The sequence below is a fragment of the Budorcas taxicolor genome, chromosome 13 (assembly GCF_023091745.1).
Source record: "Budorcas taxicolor isolate Tak-1 chromosome 13, Takin1.1, whole genome shotgun sequence".
Taxonomy (NCBI): domain Eukaryota; kingdom Metazoa; phylum Chordata; class Mammalia; order Artiodactyla; family Bovidae; genus Budorcas; species Budorcas taxicolor.
This window is the reverse complement of record NC_068922.1, coordinates 26,237,218-26,261,255: the sequence shown is the minus strand read 5'-3', so window position 1 is coordinate 26,261,255 and position 24,038 is coordinate 26,237,218. Positions and strand designations below refer to the sequence as shown.

General features: G+C 38.5%; 1 protein-coding gene across 1 annotated transcript in view; it reads right to left on the bottom strand.

The window, feature by feature from the left end:
* Positions 1-14,305, bottom strand: part of MYO3A (myosin IIIA) — a 157,301-nt gene extending 142,996 nt beyond the window's left edge. Inside the window, exons 1-2 of the mRNA XM_052651153.1 lie at positions 14,138-14,305; positions 10,590-10,724 (exon numbers count right to left, since the gene is read on the bottom strand). Of these exons, the coding sequence (XP_052507113.1) occupies positions 10,590-10,724; positions 14,138-14,305 (303 nt within the window). The remainder of the gene's footprint in view (positions 1-10,589; positions 10,725-14,137) is intronic.
* Between the last annotated feature and the right edge of the window lie 9,733 nt (positions 14,306-24,038).

The following is a 24,038-nucleotide window of genomic DNA, read 5'->3' as shown; positions in this document are numbered from 1 at the left end:
GGTTTTAATCTGAATTGCCCTCTCCTTTCCTTTTTTTCATTTTAACCTAACTCTTCTTGAAGTTTCATTCAAGAACACTATTATAATAGCTATTTTAAAGTCTATCTGCTAATTCCATCATCCTGATTAGTTCTGGGTCTGTTTCATTTGACTGATTTTTCTTCTGACAATGGGTTACCTTTTCCTGCTTTTTTACCTATTTATTAATTTTTATTAAATGATGGCCATAACTAATTTCACATTTAAATGTTCAGATTTTGCTGTCTTCTCTTAATGAATGTTGAATTTTGTTCTGTTAGGCAGTTCATCTACTTGTGGACTGACGTGAACATTTCAAGCTCTGTTTTTGAAATTTTTATAGGAGGCCAAGGGTAGTTCTTATTCTAGGGTGAGGTTAACCCTTCCTTTAACACATAACCTGTCAGCAAGGTCTCTACTAAGCGTCTTAGATGTTCAACAAAAATTCCTCAATTTGACTGGTCAGAACTCAAGTATCTCTCCAGCTTGCACAAACTCCAGTAGTTGTTCATATTACTGCTTTTCAGTAATTCTTGCCCTTATTATTGTTCGTTGCCCAACTGCCTAGAATCTTGCCCTATACATCTCCAGCTTGGTTTCCAAAGACTCAAGAGAACCCCTATGCAGATTTCTGGAGTGTTTTTTCTGCTTAACTCTCTGTTTGAAAATTCCAGTCAGTTCTGTCTTAACAGTCTTTTCAGTTCAGCAAGATTGCTGTGATCTCCTTGAGAACGTCCTCCTTATGCCCGTGGTCTGAAAACTGTCTCCCAGAATAAAGATGCAATGATTGTAGTGTTCCTCTAAATTTCCTTTTCTCAATGTCACAAGCCTAAGCTGTCTCTTTCACAGTGTTGGAAAACTGTTATGTTTTTAAAAACATATTCTATGTAATATTTTAGGTATTTACAGTACAACTGTGCAATGTGACACAATTTACTGTGATGGCCAGAAGCAGAAGTCCCAGACTATTTCTAATGCACCCTGAAATCCAAGGACCTCTGGCAGGATTTTCCAAACTTTCCTTTGATAAGAATCACCTTAGGACTTGTTTAAAAAATAAGTTTCTGAGCCCTCCTTCTTGGAGTTTCTGCTTCCGTGGGTTTGAGATGGGGCTGAGTCTTACCAGAGTGTCTGGAATGTATATTAAAGAACAAAGGTACTAACAGGATCCTCGGTTTGTTTCTTTTTTTTTTAGGTGGAAGCTTACGTGTTACCCACTCATCTAGGCCTTGCTTGACTTCTCTCTTCACATAAGGTCTTTTTCATTCTTTATTAGCACTCCATCTCTATTCTTCATAGTATCAACGCTACTGCTGCTTAGTCACTTTAGTCATGTCCAACTCTGTGCAACCCTATGAACTGTATGTAGCCAGCCAGGCCCCTCTGTCCATGGGATTCTCCAGGCAAGAGTACTGGAGTGGGTTGCCACGCCCTCCTTCAGAAGATCTTCCCAATCCAGGAATCAAACCTGGATCTTCTGCACTGCAGGCAGATTCTTTACCACTGAGCACCAGGGAAGCCCATAGTATCGATAACCATGTATAATTATTTAATTAATTTGTCTATTAAGCTTTAAATTACCTTTCTGCACTATTAGACTCTAAGCACCAGGATGACAGCTGGTCACATTCTCTACGGAATATCCAGAACCTACCAAAATGCTTGGCCCAAAGTAATAGATATTTATGGAATTAGTAAGTGACTGGATGAATATACTTTAGTCCTGGACACTTATGCATGTACACACATATAATGACAGAAGGCCATCTTTTTATATGAAATGGAAGGTGCCTCTTCAAAGTGTGAAATGTATGACTCAATATCAATAAAATACATATACTGATGTAGCAAATTCTGCATTCCAATGAAAGACTGATAAAAGATTAATAAGAGTGACACCATCACCTGATAATGTTTCTTAATGTGTAATACTGTAATATGTACAATTTTCACATTACTTTTCTAACTTGTAAACTAGAAGTAGTATGTTTAAGCTATTACAGACACACATTCTAATTGACTCACTGAAGTATGCACGTTGATGTACTTTGGTAATTGTGTACAATCCTGTAACCACTAAATCAAGATATTAAACAGCATCCCTCATCCTAAAGCATTTCAAAATTCTTGGGAAAACACCATCAAACACCGGTAATGTGAGCAACAAGATATCTTTGATAAACAAGAAAATGTAGAAGAAATCTTTTAATCTGCCTGATCAAAATAGGGGCTTCCTTGGTGGCTCAGCACTGAAGAATCTGCTTGTAATGCAGGAGCTACAGGAGACACAGATTTGATCCCTGGGTTGGGAAGACCCCCTCGAGAAAGGCATGGCAACTCACTCAAATATTCTTGCCTGGAGAATCCTATGGACAGAGGAGCCTGGTGGGCTACAATCTATGGGGTTGCAAAGAGTTGGACACAACTGAAGCAACTTAGCACACACAGTCAAAATATATTGATTTACCAAATGGCAAAACATCTCACATTTTTCCCTCTGTGGTTAATATTATAAACTTGCACTCCTATTCAGACAGCAGATGTATTTGCAAGCACCAAAGTACTACTAGGGAAAAAAGATATACCAGCATTATATATGTTTTTATGTATTTTCAGGGTTATAAGAATATAAAGGAGTACATGCATACTTGTTTTTCCATCCTGCCCTTTAAACAAAAAAATGAGACGACTCTAGGTAATTGTCTGTCTTGTTCTGTGGTGAGTACACCAAATAACAGCCTTTTATATGAGAGCTGGGAATGGTTGCCCCAGCCCTAAGAGCATGAAAAGAATCGGCATTCGTCTACTCCACTGCCACTGTGCACAGCTAATGAAAGGGAGAACCAGTACTGTGCCATCGGAGTGCTTCAGAAGCCCGGGTTTGCAGCCCTGTCCTGCTTCCCTGCCCCCTGGCACATATACAAGCCTGCAGGAGTTCCCTGTCCCCTTCCATGTACATGTTATCTCCCGGGCAGCAACATTAAAGAGCTAATAACTGAGCAAACAGAAACCATTCATTCATTCTAACTCATTTTCTTTCTGTCATCCTATAGTTTCCTTTTCTCATGATGGACCGTATCTTACTTATTAGATGTAAGTATAAACACAGAATAACCAATAACGCACGAAAGTTAGTATTCAGGTCCATGAAAATCACTTTCGTTACCAGAAATGTGCATTTGTGAGGCTTTAGGACTATTTACTGAACTTTTGTGTTTCCAAACGCCACCTGTAATTTCCAGCCTTTGATCTCTTGAAAAGGATATAATTTCAAAGAGAAAAATTGCTATAATTAGAAAGCAGAGAGAAAGCAGTGTCACTATTAAGAATGAACAAATCAGGACTAATTCAGATAAATAATAGAACTCAGCCTGCAGTACTTCCATGAAAGGAGCAATTACAGCTAAGACTGGATTATGAAGGGAAAGACCTTTTAACAAAAAGATGTCCTAACTGGATTTTGGTTCCCTTACGGCTGAGGATACACTGAACAAATAGATGCTGAGACAGAAGACTATATTCCTTCTGTACTTAAGGTGTTGCTGTTCATCCAACTAAGAAGGGTGAAATTATAGTTATAGCTCAATTTTGCCCTCTGTGATCATCTGCAGTAAATGCCTAGTACCAGACCAACTTAATCCAATTTCAACCCTGTTTTTTCATCTCATCTCCTGGTTTAGTGGTAAGGATATGCAGAAACGAACCACCTCCCACCTCCCAAGGTCCCCATCCATCCTGCTCCTGACCCTCCACGGTAGACACTAGGAGTGAAAAGAAACACTAAGCAAAAGCAAAATCTACAGGGATTTCCCTGTTGGACAAGTGGCTAAGAATCAGAGCTCCCAATGGTGGGGCCCTGGGTTTGATCCCTGGTCAGCGAATTCCAAATGCCCAAACTAAAGATCCTGAGTACCACAACTAAGACCAACACAGCCAAATAAATAGATAAATATAAATAAATATTTTTTAAATTTAAAAAAGAGGTATCTATATTTTACAAAGCAAGTCAGTCAAGAGATATGTAATAGCAACAAGCAAAAATTAATATTAAATATAAGTATGGTACTTCAAAAGGTATAACTAAAAAAAAAAACTAGTTCTCCCTTTATGCTGACATCATTAAGAAAACCTAAATACTAAGTGACAATAAAAATTCCCATAAACATTTTGCAAAAAAAAAAGAAAAAAAAAAATATATATATATATATATCAATTCCCACAGGAGAAAATCTTCTACCCCTTCTCTTCCTTTGCAGTTTCATTACAAGTGTGTAACTGGAATGTAGGAGGGCTAGTAACTAGTGTTCTTCTGTATGTTCTGAAAATGAACATACAGAGAATTTAGAAGGAAATAATTTCTAAACAGAACCTTGTATATTATTCATGCTCAAGAAATCATAGTATAACAAAATTTAAGAAAAATACAAGAAGAGGAAAAATTGTATCAAAGTGAAAGCAATAATTCAAAACTCACAAATAAATAATAGAGAAAATAGCTGGCCCAGTAAAATCTGAGCAAGTAATTCTTTTCTTGGAATTTCAATTCTGGATTGCAATATAAATACAATGATTTTTCAAGATGAAAAATCTCTGGGTGAAAGTTTGTCCAAGCTGGTACAGTCCACCCACCCCCCACATATGCCAGGCTGATAATAAGGATGCTACTCAGACCCTCCAAGAAGCACTGTCTTTATGCAGATTCATGTCAGAAGTCTCGCACTATTAGCATGACTTTCTGGGTACTACCAAAGTTCCTATTTGGCCATCCTTTGGGTACCCTCACGGAAAATAATTTGTACGCCTGCTGCGTGCACAGTTGTTTCAGTCGTGTCCGACTCTTTGTGACCCATGGACTGTAGCCCATCAGGCTCCTCTGTCCAGGGGACTCTCCAAGCAAGAAGACTGGAGTGGGTTGCCATGCCCTCCTCCAGAGGATGTTCTCGACCCAGGGGATTGAACCCACATCTCCTGTGTCTCCTGCATTGCAGGCAGATTCTTTACCGCTGAGCCACCAGGGATGCCAGCAAAATAATTTATTGGAGCTTTATTATGATAAGAGGTATAATTAGCAGTCATTTTGTAGAATAAAGTATTGATGCCACAAGCCAATTTTCTGAAAGTGCCTTTAAAGCAGCACCTGCACCATTCATGTTTATAAATCAGGTAATTGTACCACTTATGTGTATATATAATCAGTCTAACCTGCATATGTAAATCAATTGTCTTACATACAGTTTGCCAGCTCTTTGCTTTTTCCATGTTTTCCCCCAGCTCTGAATTTCAAATAGATCAGATTTCTGAAATACTATTTTAATAAACTATTGTTTATTCTTTTTTCTCAAGCTGTTAAGGGATATTTCCAACTCTTACATCTAATAATAAATACAATTATAAAGACAATATGTAAAATAGCTAGTGGGAAGTTGCTGTATAACACAGGGAGCTTAACCGGTGCTCTGTGACAATGCAGAGGGATGGGATGTGGGGTGGGGTAGAAGGAAGATTCAAGAGGGAGGAGATATATGTATACTCATGGCTAATTCATGCTGTTCTATGGCAGAAGCCAACATAACATTGTAACGCAATTATTCTCCAATTAAAAATAAATTTTAAAAATATGTGTACAAAGTTCAAAGAAGCTAAGTCTCTGCTGATTCATTGCATCAGGTTGCCACTTTGCTTGTACTGGATGTTTCAAGACCTTTTTAATCAATCTTTTCTGCTCTCTCAAAAGAACATTTAACTATAATCTGGAATCTTCAACTCCCACCTACCCCTGAGTGATAATATTAAGAAATGACAATATAATTAGAATAGGAATTTGTTAGGCATAAAAGACATCAGCTGATCTTATTCACAATAAACTGTGGAAAATTCTGAAAGAGATGGGAATACCAGACCACCTGACCAGCTTCTTGAGAAATTTGTATGCAGGTCAGGAAGCAACAGTTAGAACTGGACATGGAACAACAGACTGGTTCCAAACAGGAAAAGGAGTACGTCAAGGCTGTATATTGTCACCCTGATTATTTAACTTATATGCAGAGTACATCATGAGAAACACTGGGCTGGACTCAAAGCACAAGCTGGAATCAAGATTGCCGGGAGAAATATCAATAACCTCAGATATGCAGATGACATCACCCTTATGGAAGAAAGTGAAGAGGAACTAAAAAGTCTCTTGATTAAAGTGAAAAAGGAGAGTGGAAAAGTTGGCTTAAAGCTCAACATTCAGAAAACGAAGATCATGGCATCTGGTCCCATCACTTCATGGCAAATAAATGGGGAAACAGTGGAAACAGTGTCAGACTTTATTTTGGGGGGCTCCAAAATCACTGCAGATGGTGACTGCAGCCATGAAATTAAAAGACACTTACTCCTTGGAAGAAACGTTATGTCCAACCTAGATAGCATATTCAAAAGCAGAGACATTACTTTGCCAACAAAGGTACGTCTAGTCAAAGCTATGGTTTTTCCAGTGGTCATGTATGGATGTGAGAGTTGGACTGTGAAGAAAGCTGAGCACCAAAGAATTCATGCTTTTGAACTGTGGTGTTGGAGAAGACTCTTGAGAGTCCCTTGGACTGCAAGGAGATCCAACCAGTCCATTCTGAAGGAGGTCAGCCCTGGGTGTTCTTTGGAAGGAATGATGCTAAAGCTGAAACTCCAGTACTTTGGCCACCTCATGAGAAGAGTTGACTCATTGGAAAAGACTCTGATGGTGGGAGGGATTGGGGGCAGGAGGAGAAGGGGATGACAGAGGATGAGATGGCTGGATGGCATCAATGACTCAATGGACGTGAGTCTGAGTGAACTCCGGGAGTTGGTGATGGACAGGGAAGCCTGGCGTGCTGTGATTCATGGGGTCGCAAAGAGTCGGACATGACTGAGCAACTCAACTGAACTGAACTGATCTTATTCAATAGTTTAAACTCTGGGAAAGATTTATACTTTTTCCCTTGCCCATTTAGGCCTATAATAAACAGAACAACTGAATCTTCAAATGCTAATTTTCCAGTTATTTTACATGGAAAAAAAATAAAAGATGCATTACTGAAAATGTTCTGAAAGATATAAATGTACAAAATTTTTATTCAGGACTCCATCAAGGATTTGCAGAGCATCACATCTCAAATACACAAACACAAATAAGTAAATTATCTATTAATTTAAGACAAAATGGCTCAAGTTCATAATTTATATTCTGTTACTTGGGTAATTGTACTGAGAGAAGTAAAAGTTTTGCTTTGTTTTTTGTGTGATTTAACTAAAAATATAAAGCTATCTTGAATTGAGAAATACAAAATAATTCTGAAATCATAATAAGTTGCCTATCATCAAAGAACACGCCTGGCTCTTAAAACATTTTTTTTAACTTCTATAAAGTAATAGTTTCAGATTCTGAAAAGGTTCTTGAAAATTCTATTGTAATTTTGAAAGACTGTGATTCAATCAAAAGTCTCAGATTAAATATATACATTTATTTCCTCTTACTCATGAATCTCCATGAAAATGCCAGTAAAGGAATAAAAAAATAAAAAAACATAAAACCACTAGAGAAAAAAGAACAAAATGGGAGAGAAGTGAAGAGATTGCAACAAAATTTCTCAACATGGAATGCAGGTGACTGAGTGGTTAACTGATCCAGCAACACAGAGAAAGCCACAAACCAAAGAGCTAGGTGGGGGAGCTGTGTTGAGGTCACCTGAGCAGATTAACCCAGAGAGGGCAAGATAATAGTGAAAGTGGAGGAGGTCGGAGGGGAGGGGCAGAAAACAAGGCTTCCTTTGCAAGTTTTTCTTCAAAAGACTTGATGCTTTCTTACCCCACATTCAAAATATCCACATCCAGAAGCCGGCCAGAGCTACTTCACACACAGACACACACACACACACACACAAACACATAGACTGGAGGTTTTGCTCCCTAGAAAAACTAACTGAAGGAACTCAATATTTGGTGACATCAGTACAGTGAATAACAGGAGGAACACACAGAATTCCTGATGTGCAAAACAGAGAAGTAACCTTGGAAAGAAGAGGCCAAGGAATCCAGGAAAGTGGATTCCACCTAGAGAGGCAGCAGGGGTCAGGTACCTGGCAGACCTCCAGGATGGAGCAGGAGGACGTAGGATTCCAGAGGGGCAATCAATAATCATGCCAACATTCAGAACATGGATTAGAAAATGAAAGAGTAGAGAAACTGAACCATCTGTTTCCAGGTTCAACAACCAACTCAGGAAAAACACATACCTACCTGCTCAGGAAAAGGTGGTACCACTAACCTGGATCTACAGTAATACTGTCCTGTATTACTGCTTTCTATGAAATTCAAAGGTGTTTGCTCCTTGGAAGAAAAGCTATGATAAACCTAGACAGTGTATTAAAAAGTAGGGGCATTACTTTGCCAGCAAAAGTCCCTATGGTCAAAGTTATGGTTTTCCCAGTAGTCATGTACAGATGTGAGAGTTGGACCACAAAGAAGGCTGAGCACCAAAGAATCAATGCTTTTGGACTGTGGTGCTGGAGAAGACTCTTGAGAGTGCCTTGGACAGTAAGGAGATCAAACCAGTCAATCCTAAAGGAAATCAACCCTGAATATTCATTGAAAGGATGGATGCTGAAGCTGAAGCTCCAGTACTTTTGGACACCTGATGTGAAGAACCAACTCACTGGAAAAGACCCTGCTGCTACAAAAGACTGAAGGCAAAAAGAGAAGGCGGCAGCAGAGGATGAGATGGTTAGATGGCATCACCAACTCAATGAACATAAATATGAGCAAACTCTGGGAGATAGTGAAGGACAGGAGCCTGGCGTGCTGCTGTCCAGGGGGTTGAAAAGAGTTGGACTTGACTTAGTGACTGAACAACAAAAAATTAATCAAGTGAATGTATTTTTTTTTAAAGATAAAAATGATTAAGTCTGTCTGAAATTATATGAACTGGAAAATAGGCTAAACTGATAAGTGATATTGTCAATCATTTTAAACATACAAAAATAGATGAAGAAAATATATTCAAAATTGAGAGTGGTTCTTTCTATAGTTTCAAGTATTCTCTACAATAATCACTACTTGTATACTCATTTAAAAACCATCATAGAAAAAATATGAAGTATGGAGACAATGTGCAAATTATTACTGTACAGGAAAATCAGTGGTACATTCCAAAAAAAAAGAAATAAAATAATCAAATGCTAATAAAATAACGTGAATACAAGACACAGTGAACAAACTTGTGGTTGTCAACAGGAAGAGGAGGTGGAGGAGAGATGGATTGGGAGTTTGGGATTAGCAAATGCAAAGTATTACATATATTAATAGAATGGATATACAATAAGATACGGCTGTAGAGCACAAGGAATTTTTAATATCCTGTGATAAACCATATGTATAAATATGTTAATACATATAAATATATGGGCTTCCCAGGTGACTCAGAGATAAAGAATCCACCTGCCAAAGCAAGAGACGTAGGAGACTTGGGTTCTATCTCTGGGTTGGGAAGATCCCCTGGAAGACGAAATGGCAACCCCCTCCGGTATTATTGCTTGAAAAATCTCATGGACAGAGGAGCCTGGCAGGCTATAGTCCATGCGGTCACCATGGGTGGGACATGACTGAGCACACATACAGCCTAGCATGTAAATATATATAACTGAATCACCTCACTTTACAGCAGAAACTAATGTTATAAAAAGTAAAATAATGTAAATACAATAAATAGATGCTGTTAGGGTAATCAAATAAAGGTTTTACTAGCCCTGGGTTTGATAGAAGAAGCTTTAAGAAATTTTTATAGATTTTATTGTAATTAATGATTAATTCAACTTAAATAAAAATACCCAGTGGAAATCAGAAAAAAACACATTCTTCTAGGGCTGGCAGTAACCTGAGTGGTGCACCTTCTAATACTCTTGCATTGGAGAGAACTGTCGCAAGCTATTCTCAGGAACTGAAAAGCCAGACTCTGCAGTACCCCTTTGGCAACTTATTCAGTGTTCCACACCACTTCTAGTAAGGTTCCTCCCCCCATAAATGCAAATACAGTTGATCCTCTGTATTCATGGATCACAGCTGTTTGAATCTGACCATGTGGAACCCACAGATATGGGGGACTGACAGTACCTGGTTCTGCAGTTTATGTCATTAGTATTCAGTGAAGTCAGAAGAAATTAGCAACTCACCATTTTTGCCTAATGAAGCCTCGGCAACATTAATTTTATCTCATATCATAGCACCTGGCACTGAGCCTCAGTCACATGTTGCACCAAACACAGATAAATAAATAAAAATTATAATGAAGTCCCTTTTTAGTATGCTCTTCTGCCAGGAAAATATCCTAGTTTCTTTAGTCTTTTATTATGGAAACATTTTCTTTTAATCTTTAATTAATTTTCTTTCATTTACTGATGTTTCTAAAGATGGCAAGACCAGAACCGGGAACAAGATTCAACAAAGGATATAGAATGGAACATATCAGATGAACTGGTTTATGGGGGTGACGTTACTAAACACATCATTCCAAGACCACACTGCAAATTACCACATAGGAAAAAATTCTAAACACTTACCTCAAGAACCAGCCATAGCTTATCTCCATTTATTTTATCCTTCTTAAAGTACATGCCATAGAATCTGACCACATTAGGGTGGTCAGAAAGTGCTTTTAGGATGCTGTACTCTGCTTCAATCTCTTCGTCAATATCCTGGTTTCAAAAAAGTCATGGGGAGAGAGCAGTGAGAAAAACATGAATGAAGTCAAAAAAAGATAAGTTAGACTAGCGAACGTAGAATTTTATTTTGTTAAAGCAAGGTCAGAATAGTTTCTACTGTGCTCAATACAATGTATTGACATTTCTCATTACACTGCTTAAGGGGAGAGATCATGATTTTCCTGTTAATCGAAAATATCTCTAATTATGTTCATTTCATTGAAAAGAAATAAATAAAAGGCTATTTTTATGTGCAGTTAGAAAGAAACATATAGGGACTTCCCTGGTGGTCCGGTGCCTTCCAATGCAGAGGACGTGGGTTCAATCCCTGGTCTGGGAACTAAGATCCCACATGCCGCTGGGCAACTAAGCCCAGGCACCTAAACTACTAAGCCCATGAGTGACTAAGACCTGATGCAGCCAAATTAAATTAAATTTTTTAAGTTAAAAAATAAAAATAAAGAATTCTAATCACAAAATCTAGGGAAAAAATATATATGGAGAACTGCTTAAGGTGATCTTCCTTTCTTTGTAGTGTTAACTTTATTTCAATGGTAAAATTATTGTTTTGACATGAAAACTTTTAGCTGGTTCCTTTTGTTTCTTTGAAGTATAGGATATTTAAAGGCTATCAAAAACCAATCATACATGCAATCAACTCCTACCTTTCCAAAAATGTGAAAGGGTTAAGTTATATAAGATGGCATACAGCCTTTAGTTAGCTAAAGACTCATTCACCAGAAGTAGAATAGGTTGTAACCCAGTCAATAAAAATGCAAACAAGACTACGCACTAAGTCATGTATCTAGAAAACCACATATACATAAAATAATTCACTGTCATAAATAAAAGACTTCTAATATTTTATGGTAACATTTAATGTTCACACTGTTTTAAGACAGAATCATGGAATCACAAAGCTGGAAAGAATTTTAGACCAGAACACTAGTCTCAGAGGAAGAAACTAAAGCTAAGAAAATCAATTTTTTTAAAAAAAGAAACTAGCTCAAGGTAGTTAGAGTCACAAAACTGGTTAGTGTGTGATCCAGGACTAGTCTTTTGTCTACTACCTTCTAGTTCTGCTCATTTCATCCCCATCTTGGAGAGGAGATTATGAGTTCAAAATCCATAACAGTAAGACCTTTTTAAAAAAAAAAAAAAAATAGCCACTCTGAAAAATGCTTGGGTGCATTTAAATTTATTTTATTAAGATTACAATCTCCTGGTTATAAATCTTTCTTTATTTGACTTGTGGCATGATGAATGAAGAGTAAATAAAGACTTCTTAGGAAAATATACATGTACTATGACAAGAATAAAAGCAGCAAAAGAACACATTTCATACTACAGTTATGAACCTATATGTTTCATTAAAACAAGAGATCAAAACCTGATTTGTAAGGTAGGCTGTATAGCAAATGTGATAAATTATGAAAGGATAGCTGTCAATGTATTCAGAAGTCATTTGCTCTTGTTCACTAAGAAGCAGAGGAATGGGAGAGAGAGTCTGATTGTGTGGCCACACTTTGGGATCAGCCTGGAGCCCTTTCTCTCGCCACCATGAACCCCAATGCTTAACAGCAAAGTTCAAAGGGCAGACTTGTATTGCAAAGCCAAGTGGTGCAGTTATTCTGGTACAGCTTAAATGGTGTCTCTCTTCCCTCAGTTTTAACAGTAAGAACTTTTCAACAGAATATGAAGACATGCAGCACAGTGCTTCTCATTTTTTTTCCTCCAGTGGGCTTCCCTGGTGGCCAGTGGTAAAGAATCCGCCTGCCAATGCAGAAGACATGGGTTCAATCCCTGGGTTGGGAAGTTCCCCTGGAGAAGGAAATGGCAATCCACTCCAGTATTCTTGCCTGAGAAATCCCATGACAAAAGAGGAGCCAGCGAGCTACAGTAGATGGGGTCACAAAGAGTCAGATATAACTTTGGGATTGAGTAGGCATGCACTTATCTAACTTACTTCTTGAAAAGAAACCCCCACCCTCTCTCTCCTCTGCTCAAAGGAAAATGAAGCAATGTAGTAATAACAGATCTAGTAAAAATAAACTATCAAAAAAGAAAGAGCAACCCCAAGATGAACAGAGGGCCAGAGACTTTTTGCAGAGTCCTTTTGCAGGCTTTGTGAGTGTCAGAGCTGTGACGAGGCCAAGAACTCCGAGGCCTACCCCACACACATCTCATCATTTCCATCAAGCCACACCCCCATCACATGCACAAAGTGAAAGTCAAAGTGAAGTCGCTCAGTCGTGTCCGACTCTTTGCCACCCCATGGACTGTAGCCTACCAGGCTCCTCCGTCCATGGGAATTTCCAGGCAAGAGTACTGGAGTGGGTTGCCATTTCCTTCTCCATGAGCTGAGTAATTAGAGGAGTTGCTCTCAGGAGAGGTTTGGGGATTATGGAATCACTAAGTTTATTCTGGCTCCCCCACGTGCTAGGGGAGACCTACCTATGTCCTTGTACCTGAAAATGCGCCCAAACATCCAGCCTCTGACTCCTGGAAAAAAGAATCTTGTCTCTAACAGGCAAATCTCATGCTCTTACAGGCAAAGCAAGATGAGTTTCCCTGATCACAACTGCTATTCCCCAAAAAAGCACCATTGGCACTGCTGGAAAAGAGGCCATATGGACTGACCACAACATTGAATTCTTCACAAGAACCACACCTGTAAAGGAATGCCATTTCTGTTTAGAAACACTTAGGTAAACCTGAAAATTAATTTCCCTTTTTTGAAAGAAATTTTAAAATATATTTCTTGTTTGGCATAAGAGGAATTCTGCCTGAAGCCTAAATAAACACAGGAGGAAAATAAAATTCGGCCAAGATGACATTAGACAATTTTAGGGTTAATTCTAGACCCGTGAGTCTATATGCTGACAACACTCTGAAATCTAAAAATATTAAATCAAACCACTGAGCTGCTTGAGAGAATATGTTTGTGTGTGTATATGCTAAGTCGCTTCAGTCATATCTGACTGTGTGACACTATGGACTGGGAACCTCCAGGCTCCTCTGTCCCTGGGCTTCTCCAGGCAAGAATATTGGAGTGGGTTTCCACACCCTCCTCCAGGAGATCTTCCCAACTCAGGGTTCGAACCTGTTTCTCTTATGCCTCCTGCACTGGCAGGCAGGTTCTTTACCACTAGTGCCACCTGGGAAGCCCCCATACTTCTCTTTACTATATATTTATTTATCAAGTATTTATTGGAACTTCTAATATATGTTAAACATTTAACAAGGAAAATCTAACAAGATATTTTTAAACAAACATTTCCTTCAAATTGCAACTGACATTGTGATAAATAAATCAAGATAAGATACCAATGGACTTTTTAACTGTTTAACACAGATTTTTTTTTTTAAGTTAATTAGCAAGCAAGAAAAAAAAAAAAATGACGTACATGAATGGGATCCAGAATTTTGACTGCTGCTTTTTGACCATTTTTCTTATTCAACACTTTAAAAACTTTTCCATATGTTCCTTTGCCAATCGTTTCAGTGATTTCCCAAGTATCAGAAGGGTCAGGAAAGTTATCAAAGATGATTGATTTTCCAATTAATGGAAGCATCTCAAAAGTTTAAATCACTGGAGAGAAAAAGTACAGAGCTTCATTGACATTTGATTGGTAATATTAAACAGCACACACAAACTCATGGGAAATTATCTAATATTTTCACTGATATGATGGAAAATACACAGCAGTAACCAAATGTACTCAGAGTCAAAGAAATTTTTAATTTCAATTCTTTTTGCAAACAGACGAATACAAGTTTAATAATGTTTTGTAAGCAGGGATTTCTATGTTTAATACTGTCCCATATTAATTGCTACTGTTAGTAATTATTTTCAGATTAGAGGCACACATTTAAATCATTTTGATTTACTGCTTTATACTCATGAATGAAAGAATTTTAGAATAAACCTTAGCAATGATAAAAATCCAACTTCTTCAGCAAAGCAAATCCCACACTTTAAAATGATTGTGTTTTTTAATTTATTTTTTAATTGAAGGAAAATTGCTTTACAATACTGTGTTGGCTTCTCCTGGATCACATCCTTCGAGAACCAGTCATAAGTATACATATATCTTATCCCTGTTGAGCCTCACTCCCCTTCTCTTCATCCCATCCATTTAGGCCATCACAGAGCGCCAGGCTAAGATCCCTGTGTTATATTGCAGCTTCCCACCAGCTATCTGTTTTACACATGATAGTGTATATATGTCTCATCTGCGTCCCCAATACTGCCTTGCAAATAGGTTCATCAGTACCATTTTTCTAGATTCCAAATATATGCATTAATATATAGCATTTGTTTGTCTCTTTCTAACTTACTTCACTCTGTATAACAGGTTCTAGGTTTATCTACCTGAGCACAATTGAGTCAAATTCGTTCTTTTTTATAGCTGAGTAATATTCCATTGAATATTAAATCTCTGCTTCATCCATTCATCTGTCAATGGACATCGAGGCTGCTTCCATGTCCTGGCTATTCTAAATAGCACTGCAATCAACACCAGAGTACATGGGTTCCTTTTGAATTGTAGTTTTCTCAGAGTATATACCCAGTTGTGGGATCCTTTGGTCATAGGATAGGATTATTCATAGTTTTTTAAGGAATCTCCTTACTGTTCTCCATAATGGCTATATCAGTAGGAGGGTTGTTCCCTTTTCTTCACATCCTCTCCAGCATTTTTAAGTGATTGTGCTTTATATTACTGCTGCTGCTTCTGCTGCTGCTAAGTCGCTTCAGTTGTGGCCGACTCTGTGTGACCCCATAGACAGCAGCCCACCAGGCTCCCCAATCCCTGGGATTCTACAGGCAAGAACACTGGAGTGGGTTGCCATTTCCTTTTCCAATGCATGAAAGTAAAAAGTGAAAGTGAAGTCGTTTAGTCATGTCTGACCCTTAGCGACCCCATGGACCCTTAGGACCCCTACCAGGCTCCGCTGCCCATGGGATTTTCCAGGCAAGAGTACTGGAGTGGGTTGCCATTGCCATCAGTCCCCTATTGCTTTTAGTATGAAATTTCTTTCATATAACCTACCACATCCTTTAAAATATGGCCCTTGCTTAATTTCCTAGCCTCATGTCTCATTACATCTTCCCTCAGACACTACAAACCAACCCACTTGGGATCCATCAGGTCATCCCCTTCTTGCTTGAGGATCTTCACACACAGTCTTCGCTCCCACTTGGGTCTGTGGTTTCTTTGCTAAGCTCTAATTCCTACTTATCTTTTCACATATTTGCTGAGATGTCATGTCCTCCAAACCTATCCATTCTCCACCCCCATCTGAGTTGTGTGCCCACCTCTGTGTTCCATGAGCCCTCTGAACCCACCGTGACCTGATATTCCTGCACACCCAGCACTTGGCGCAGTGCTCAATTAGGAGAACATGGCCAATGAGGCCAAGTGATTTTAAAAAAGATTTCACACATAAGCTGAGATAAGATCTTCCAAGTAGTGCTACTAACCTTTCATGTTGTCCTTAAATTACATTCAATCCTTTGTATAAATTTAAAGGAAAAAAAAAATGAACAGTAAGACCAACCAGAACATCTGTGGTGGTCCTCTGAATTTTTTGGTTAACCATGCAAAACCTCACTCTTTTCAATGCTATAAAGTTGACTGCAATTGTTCCAGGATGTGTATACATATACATAGAAACAGGTCTATTAATGAATGTGTTAATATCACATACTAATATCAGCCCATGAAATTCATCTGTCTGACTACAACTTTCAACCTCATCTAATCCACCAATCCATTGATTCACTTTCTTTATATCCATCAACTCTCTTCCGTCTTCATTTCCACTTCATTTTCTCCTTCCCCAGTATAAACTGGGCTTCCCTGGTGGCTCAGTAAAGAATCCACCCTACAAGGCAGGAGACCTGGGTTCGATCCCTGGGTTGGGAAGATCCCATGGAGGAGGGCATGGCAACCCACTGCAGTATTCTTGCCTGGAGACTCCCCATGGACAGAGGAGTCTGGTGGGCTACAGTCCACGGGGTCGCAGTCGAACACGACTGAGCGACTAAGCACAGCACATGGCACAACAGCATGAATTCTACAGCTGGAATTATCATAACTTCCTTGCAAATGTCCTAAACATTCTTGTTTCTCTCTTTCTTCACCACCAGTCCCCTGGGGTTAAAAAACCAACCCTAGTTAAACCCTACATCTTCTTCACACCTGTGCCTGTAGCTGGAGAAGACCACACAACTGGGCGGAACCATTTCACTTTAAATTCAGGATCAAAACCTTACAAGTAGACCCTCAATGATGCCCCGCAAGCCTACTGCACTTCCCTGCTTGGTGTATTCACGTCTCTCTGCTGAGTGATCTCCGTCCTCAAATTTCTCTCTCTTCAGATTGTTCCCTCGTTGCTGTACATCCTCTCCCACCAAACTTCCCAGCTAATGTCTTCATTTAATAATTAAGTGACAAAATGGAAGCAACAATAAACTCCTAAATCTTCCCATCTCAAAAACCACAAACCAATGTGCATCAAACAGAAGGAGTTAATTCTATTTATCGTCCATAACTGCTGTCTGGCCTCAGTCTTTTTCATTTGTTCCACCTCATCCATCATATTTCAGCTCAAATATCACATTTTTAAAAAAGATCTCCCCTGCATATTTTATTCCTTCTTCAGAATGTAAGCTACAGAGGTACAGACTTTGTTATTTTTACCTCTGTATCCACAGTTCCCAGAACAACATCTAACACATGGCAGATAACTAGTAAATGCAGGCTAAATGGGCAAATGTTTACTTGTTTATCTGTTAATTTGACAGCTGAAACCTTACCTCTCAGTTCACTTACAAATCTTATAATGCCTAACTCTGTGTCTGGCATAAAGTAGATGTTAAATATGTAGCTGCTGAATGAGTGAATCAATATTCTTACAAAAAAAAAAAAAGAATGAGAGAAATAAGGATTAGAAAGAGCTAAAGAGAATCCGAAAATCTAAACAGAATAATGATCATATTCATTATATTTAAGGGGACATCATTCAGTAAATGGCTATGAATGCCTACTGAAAATTACATCACTACATTAAAAAAATCGGAATAGTTCTTAGAAAACTTAATCTTTATGAAATTTGTGCCTTTGATCCAAAATGCAAAAAAAACAAGTAGGAGGTAATCAGTAATAATCATCCAATTCAGTGATTTCATAATCAGTGACAAGATAACTACTTTCTACATCTATCTACTTGACTCATGCAAATAAGCGTTTATGCCATCTATATAATGTAAATGTTCAACCAAACAAAAAAAATTAAATCTTATTAAATGCCTCAAATAGAAGTTTTCAACCAGGAAAAACATTCATTTTATGGAATAGTGCCTTTTCACTGGCAATGTTAATGAACATAATAAACCATGACTAGCACACAGTACCCAGAACAGTCAAATTCAGGGACAGAAACTATAATTGTGGTTTCTAGGAGCTTGGGGAAGGGAAGTGGGAAAGATTATTTAACAGCTAGAGTTTCAGTTTGAGAAGGTAAAAAAAAGTTATGGCGATGGATGGCGGTGAGCGTTGTACAATGCTGTGAATGTAGCCACTGAAGTGAATATAGTTTTTAAGTGGTTAAAGGGTAAATTGTATGTAACGCATATTTTACCACAGAAAAAATGCTACTCTGGACACAGTATAGGGAAACAAAGTAATGAAAAACAGGAGATCCAAACTGAGAGATATGGAAGGGAGACCACAATTGTCTGCTTGCTCTCAGATCCATGCGTGACCTTCCGTGTCCTGAATCTCAGGGGTTGACACCTCAAAACTGGATTCCCCAAGCTCCCTGTCCCACTGGTGTCCTCCACTGTTGGATTCCATCAGTGGGTGTGCCAGGCAGGAGACTGGATGGGAGGAGGATCTTTCTCCTCTGCTTTCTCTAGCTTTGTGGTATGTCCATGTGGCTCCATCTCCCTGAAGGTCCCTGTTTCTGTAGGGTAGACCTGCCATGGTTCTAGACGGCCTCAGCATTTGCATTTCGGTATGATCATCTCCTTGATGTTACTGTACAGTACAAGGAGTAATCATAGTTTTTAAGATTATGATTCTAACTCTGAGATCACCTCCTTACCTTCTGTTGGGCTTTCAAATATCCTAAAACATTTATAAAGAAATCCCCTTATGCCTTAGTCTGTTCAAGCTGCTTGAACAAAAATAACATAAACTGGGTGGATTGGAAACAAGAAGCATTTATCTCTCACAGTTCCAGGGGCTGGGAAGTCCAAGATCATGTTGCTGATAGACTTGGCATTAGATGTGGATCCACTTCCTAGACGGCGTGGTGTTTCTGCTATAACCCCATGTGGTGGAAGGGAGAAGCTACCTCCCTGGGGTCTCTTTTATAAGATGCTAGTCCCCATCACTTCATGGGAAACAGAGGGGGAAACAGTGGAAACAGTGTCAGACTTTATTTTGGGGGGCTCCAAAATCACTGCAGATGGTGATTCCAGGCATGAAATTAAAAGATGCTTACTCCTTGGAAAGAAAGTTATGACCAACCTAGATAGCATGTTAAAAAGCAGAGACATTACTTTGCCAACAAAGGTCTATCTAGTCAAGGCTATGGTTTTTCCAGTGGTCATGTATGGATGTGAGACTTGGACTGTGAAGAAAGCTGAGCACCGAAGAACTGATGCTTTTCAACTGTGGTGTTGGAGAAGACTCTTGAGAGTCCCTTGGACTGCAAGGAGGTCCAACCAGTCCATCCTAAAGGAGATCAGTCCTGGGTGTTCATTGGAAGGTCTGATGCTAAAGCTGAAACTCCAATGCTTTGGCCACCTCATGTGAAGAGTTGACTCATTGGAAAAGACCCTGATGCTGGGAGGGATCAGGGGCAGGAGGAGAAGGGGACAACAGAGGATGAGATGGCTGGATGGCATCACCAACTCGATGGACATGAGTTTGAGTAAACTCCAGGAGTTGGTGATGGACAGGGAGGACTGGTGGGCTCAATTCATGGGGTCTCAAAAAGTCGGACATGACTGAGTGACTGAACTGAACTGAACTGAATCCCTTCATGAGGCTCTGTCCTGCTGACCTAATCACTGCCCCCAAGGCCTCACCTCCCAACACCACTACCCTGGCGGTTAGGGTTTCAACATATGAATTTGGGGAGAATACAAATATTCAGACCATGGCACCATAGTAAAATCCCTCTGTTGAACTACTTGGTATTAATTCTATTTTCCTGGCTGATTCAGTCTGCTGATGCTGCTGCTAAGTCACTTTAGTCATATCCGACTCTGTGCGACCCCATAGACGGCAGCCCACCAGGCTCCCCCGTCCCTGGGATTCTCCAGGCAAGAACACTGGAGTGGGTTGCCATTTCCTTCTCCAATGCATGAAAGTGAAAAGTGAAAGTGAAGTCGCTCAGTTGTGTCTGACCCTCAGTGACCCCATGGACTGCAGCCTTCCAGGCTCCTCCATCCATGGGATTTTCCAAGCAAGAGCACTGGAGTGGGTTGCCATTGCCTTCTCCCTGATTCAGTCTAACATACATCTAATCAGTTTGTGGAGGAGAGAATGGAGAAAAGTCAACAGATAATGGGTGAAAGTTCTCCCAAACAGGCAAAAGGTATGAACACTCAAATTTAGGAAGTTCAGTACATTTCTTTAAAAGATTCACAGTTGGATACACGGCAGTAAATCTGGAGAACACCAAAGACAATGAGAGGCTCTTGACACCAACCAGATAGAAAAGATATATCACATATAGAGGGAAACAATTAGAATGACTGCTGATATTTCAATAGAAAACAATAGTATAATGTATTCGGAATGCTGAAATAACTGCTCATCTAAAACAAACAAAAGTATCCTGCAAGGTCAAAGGCAAATTAAAGATATTTTTCACCTCAAAAAATTCAGTTTAACAACAATGGCCCCTGAGAAAGAGAGCTTCTAAAGGATGTCTTTGAAAAATGACAGTTCAGGTCAGTTCAGTTCAGTCGCTCAGTTGTGTCCGACTCTTTGCCACCCCATGAATTGCAGCACGCCAGAGCTCCCTGTCCATCACCAATTCCCAGAGTTCACTCAGAGTCACGTCCATTGAGTCAGTGATGCCATCCAGCCATCTCATCCTCTGTCATCCCCTTCTCCTCCTGCCCCAATCCCTCCCAGCATCAGAGTCTTTCCAATGAGTCAACTCTTCCCATGAGGTAGCCAAAGTACTGGAGTTTCAGCTTTAGCATCATTCCCTCCAAAGAAATCCCAGGGCTGATCTCCTTCAGAATGGACAGGTTGGATCTCCTTGGACTCTCAAGAGTCTTCTCCAACACCACAGTTCGAAAGCATCAATTCTTCGGCGCTCTGCCTTCTTCACAGTCCAACTCTCACATCCATACATGACCACAGGAAAAACCATAGCCTTGCCTAGACGGACCTTAGTCGGCAAAGTACAAGGAAGGTCTAAATTACCAAAAACAGTAAATAGTTACACATGTGGGTAAATCTAAACTAACATTGACTGTAAGACACAATAATAGACAAAAATGAGCTATATAATCAAAAGTAGAATGCTAGAATTTAAAACGTTCAAGTTCCTCATATAAAGAGACAGTTAAAAATATTAATTATAAATTTAGGCTTTAAGAGATCCATGTCAAACACTTAAACATTAGACCCTAAAAATATCATGCATAACTTTCAAAATATTAAAAGAGAAAAACTGATGTTAACAAACTCAGTCAAAAAACTCTGGAAAGGAGAATAAAGAAAGCCTTTAAAAAAGAAGAAATAGAAAGCATAAAATACCCTGTGAAAAGAAATATGAATATGCCAATAATCACAGTAATTGTAAATGGACCAAACTTACCATGAAAAGACAGAAACTGGTAGCTCACAGCTGTTTGCAAGAGATTCATATAAACTATAGACACAGATAGACTGTAAATAAAACAATGGTACCATGTACCATTCAACAAAAGAAAGTGATGTGACAAGATTAACATCAGGCACAAAGTACTCAAGGGAAAATTATTTACTAGAGGTAAAGAGGGTTACTACATAATAATCAAAGACTTAATTTGATTAAGAAAAGATAAAAAGAAAAAAGAAACAAGAAAATATAAAAGTTCAAAACAGAAGCCTAGAATCTATGAAATAACTGAAAGAAATACAAAGAAAAAGTGAAAAAGTCACAATTTTAGTGGGAGATTTTAACACAATTTGTCAGTGATTTTTTTGTTGTTGTTGTTGTTCGAGTAAAGAAAAAAGTTCTTAAGAATAAATAAGATTTAAACAACTCTAATCTGTTTTGAGCTTATTTTTGTGTATGGTGTCAGGGAGTGTTCTAATTTCATTCTTTTATATGTAGCTGTCCAGTTTTCCCAGCACCACTTATTGAAGAGACTATCTTTTCTCCATTGTATATTTTTGCCTCCTTTGTCATAGATTAGGTGACCGCAGGTGTGTGGGTTTATTTCTGGGCTTTTTTATCCTGAGCCATTGTTCTATATTTTTAGTTTTGTCAAGTAGCATACTATCTTGATTTCTATAGCTCTGTAATCAAGTAGTCTGAAGTCAAGTAGCCTGATTCCTCCAGCTCTGTTTTTCTTTCTCAAGATTGCTATGGCCATTTGGTGTCTTCTGTGTTTCCATACAAATTATAAACTTTCTGTTTTAATTCTGTGAAAAAGACCATTGGTAATTTGATAAGAATTGCACTGAATCTATAGATTGCTTTGGGGAGTAAAGTCATTTCACAGTATTGATTCTTCCAATTCAAAAATATTGTATTCTCCCATTTATGTCATCTGTTTGTACTGAATGGATATCCTGAAATACACATGAAATCCTGTATCTAACAACAAATAACCTTCCCGAGTGTACAGGAAAGTCAAAGTGTTAGTTGCTCAGTCATGTCTGACTCTTTGTAACCCTATGGACTATGGTCCAGTAGGCTACTCTGTTCATGGAATTCTTCAGGTAAGAATACTAGAGTGGGTAGCCATTTCCTTCTCCAGGGGATCTTCCCGACCCAGGGATCGAATCCAGGTCTCCTGCATTGCTGGCAGATTCTTTACTGTCTGAGCCACCAGGGAAGCCTGAACATACATGACTGCCATGTAATTAAGTAAGAAGACAACTACTAGATAAATTTTTAAAAACCGATAGTATCAAATACTTTAGAAGTAACTACTAAACAGCTCAAGGGCCAAAGAAAAAATGAAATGACTTTTTAAAAATAGATGTAAAACTGAATAATAATGAAAATACTACTCATGAAAATTTATTGGATACAGCTAAAGCAGTATACAGAGGAAAACATATAGCCTAAAATTTTATCTTAGAATGGAAGAAAGGTTAAAAATTATGTAATTACAAAATAAAAGCAAAGATTGTAGAAAAAAGGAAGAGTTGAAATTAAAGACATTACAGAAAAAGAATAAGACAGATTAGAGAATGATAAATACAATAGTTCTTCAAAGAGAATTTTTTAAATAGATAAGCCCTTATTAAGACTGATCAATAAAACAAACAAACAAAACAGAAGATACAGATGAGCAACACTGAGGTTGAAAAGACTAACAAATTATAGCAGAGACTAAAAAGATCATAAAATGATAAAATTTTTTATCAAGAAACTTAAAAATTAGACTAAGTGGACTAATTTAGACTAATTAGACTAATATTAGAGGGGAAAAAAACAGAAAAATAAAAGTTAGTTTTTTGGAATGTTTGCATTAATGTACTTTCATACTATAACTCCTAATACTCAATTCTTTACTCATATAATCACTAAGGGGACTATGTTAAGTTCTTAAGTACCAGAAAATCACTCTAAGTATCTTTTAACACTTTAGAGGTAATGACCAAATTTATCAGAAGGGACTAGAAACTCAATTAAAGGATAAGTGCTTCATAAGTGAACATAAGCACATTCCCTTTTCCCATATAACACAAAAAATAATCAACCTAACTGTTAACTTTTCCAAAAGATAGGCAGAGAACACCATTTCTCAATGCAATGAAAATGCCATTTTCCCATGATATAAAACACATTAAGAAAGTAGCAGATGGTTTTACTCAAAATTGAGCGATATTTTAATACTGTGATTCTCGCTTTTCAAAACACACATTATGTATTTTCTGCAGAATGTTATGGAAAGATTCTTCCCTTTATACACTCCCTTCTGCCAAGCTGTTTAAACTCCACTGCATGCGTATGGTTTACATGAGATTCAAAAGTAGCTTCTGCCTTTGATTGAAGGGGAATCCTGGAATGGCAGTGGGGCAGAACATGTGTGTCTCCATGGAGCAACCCAGA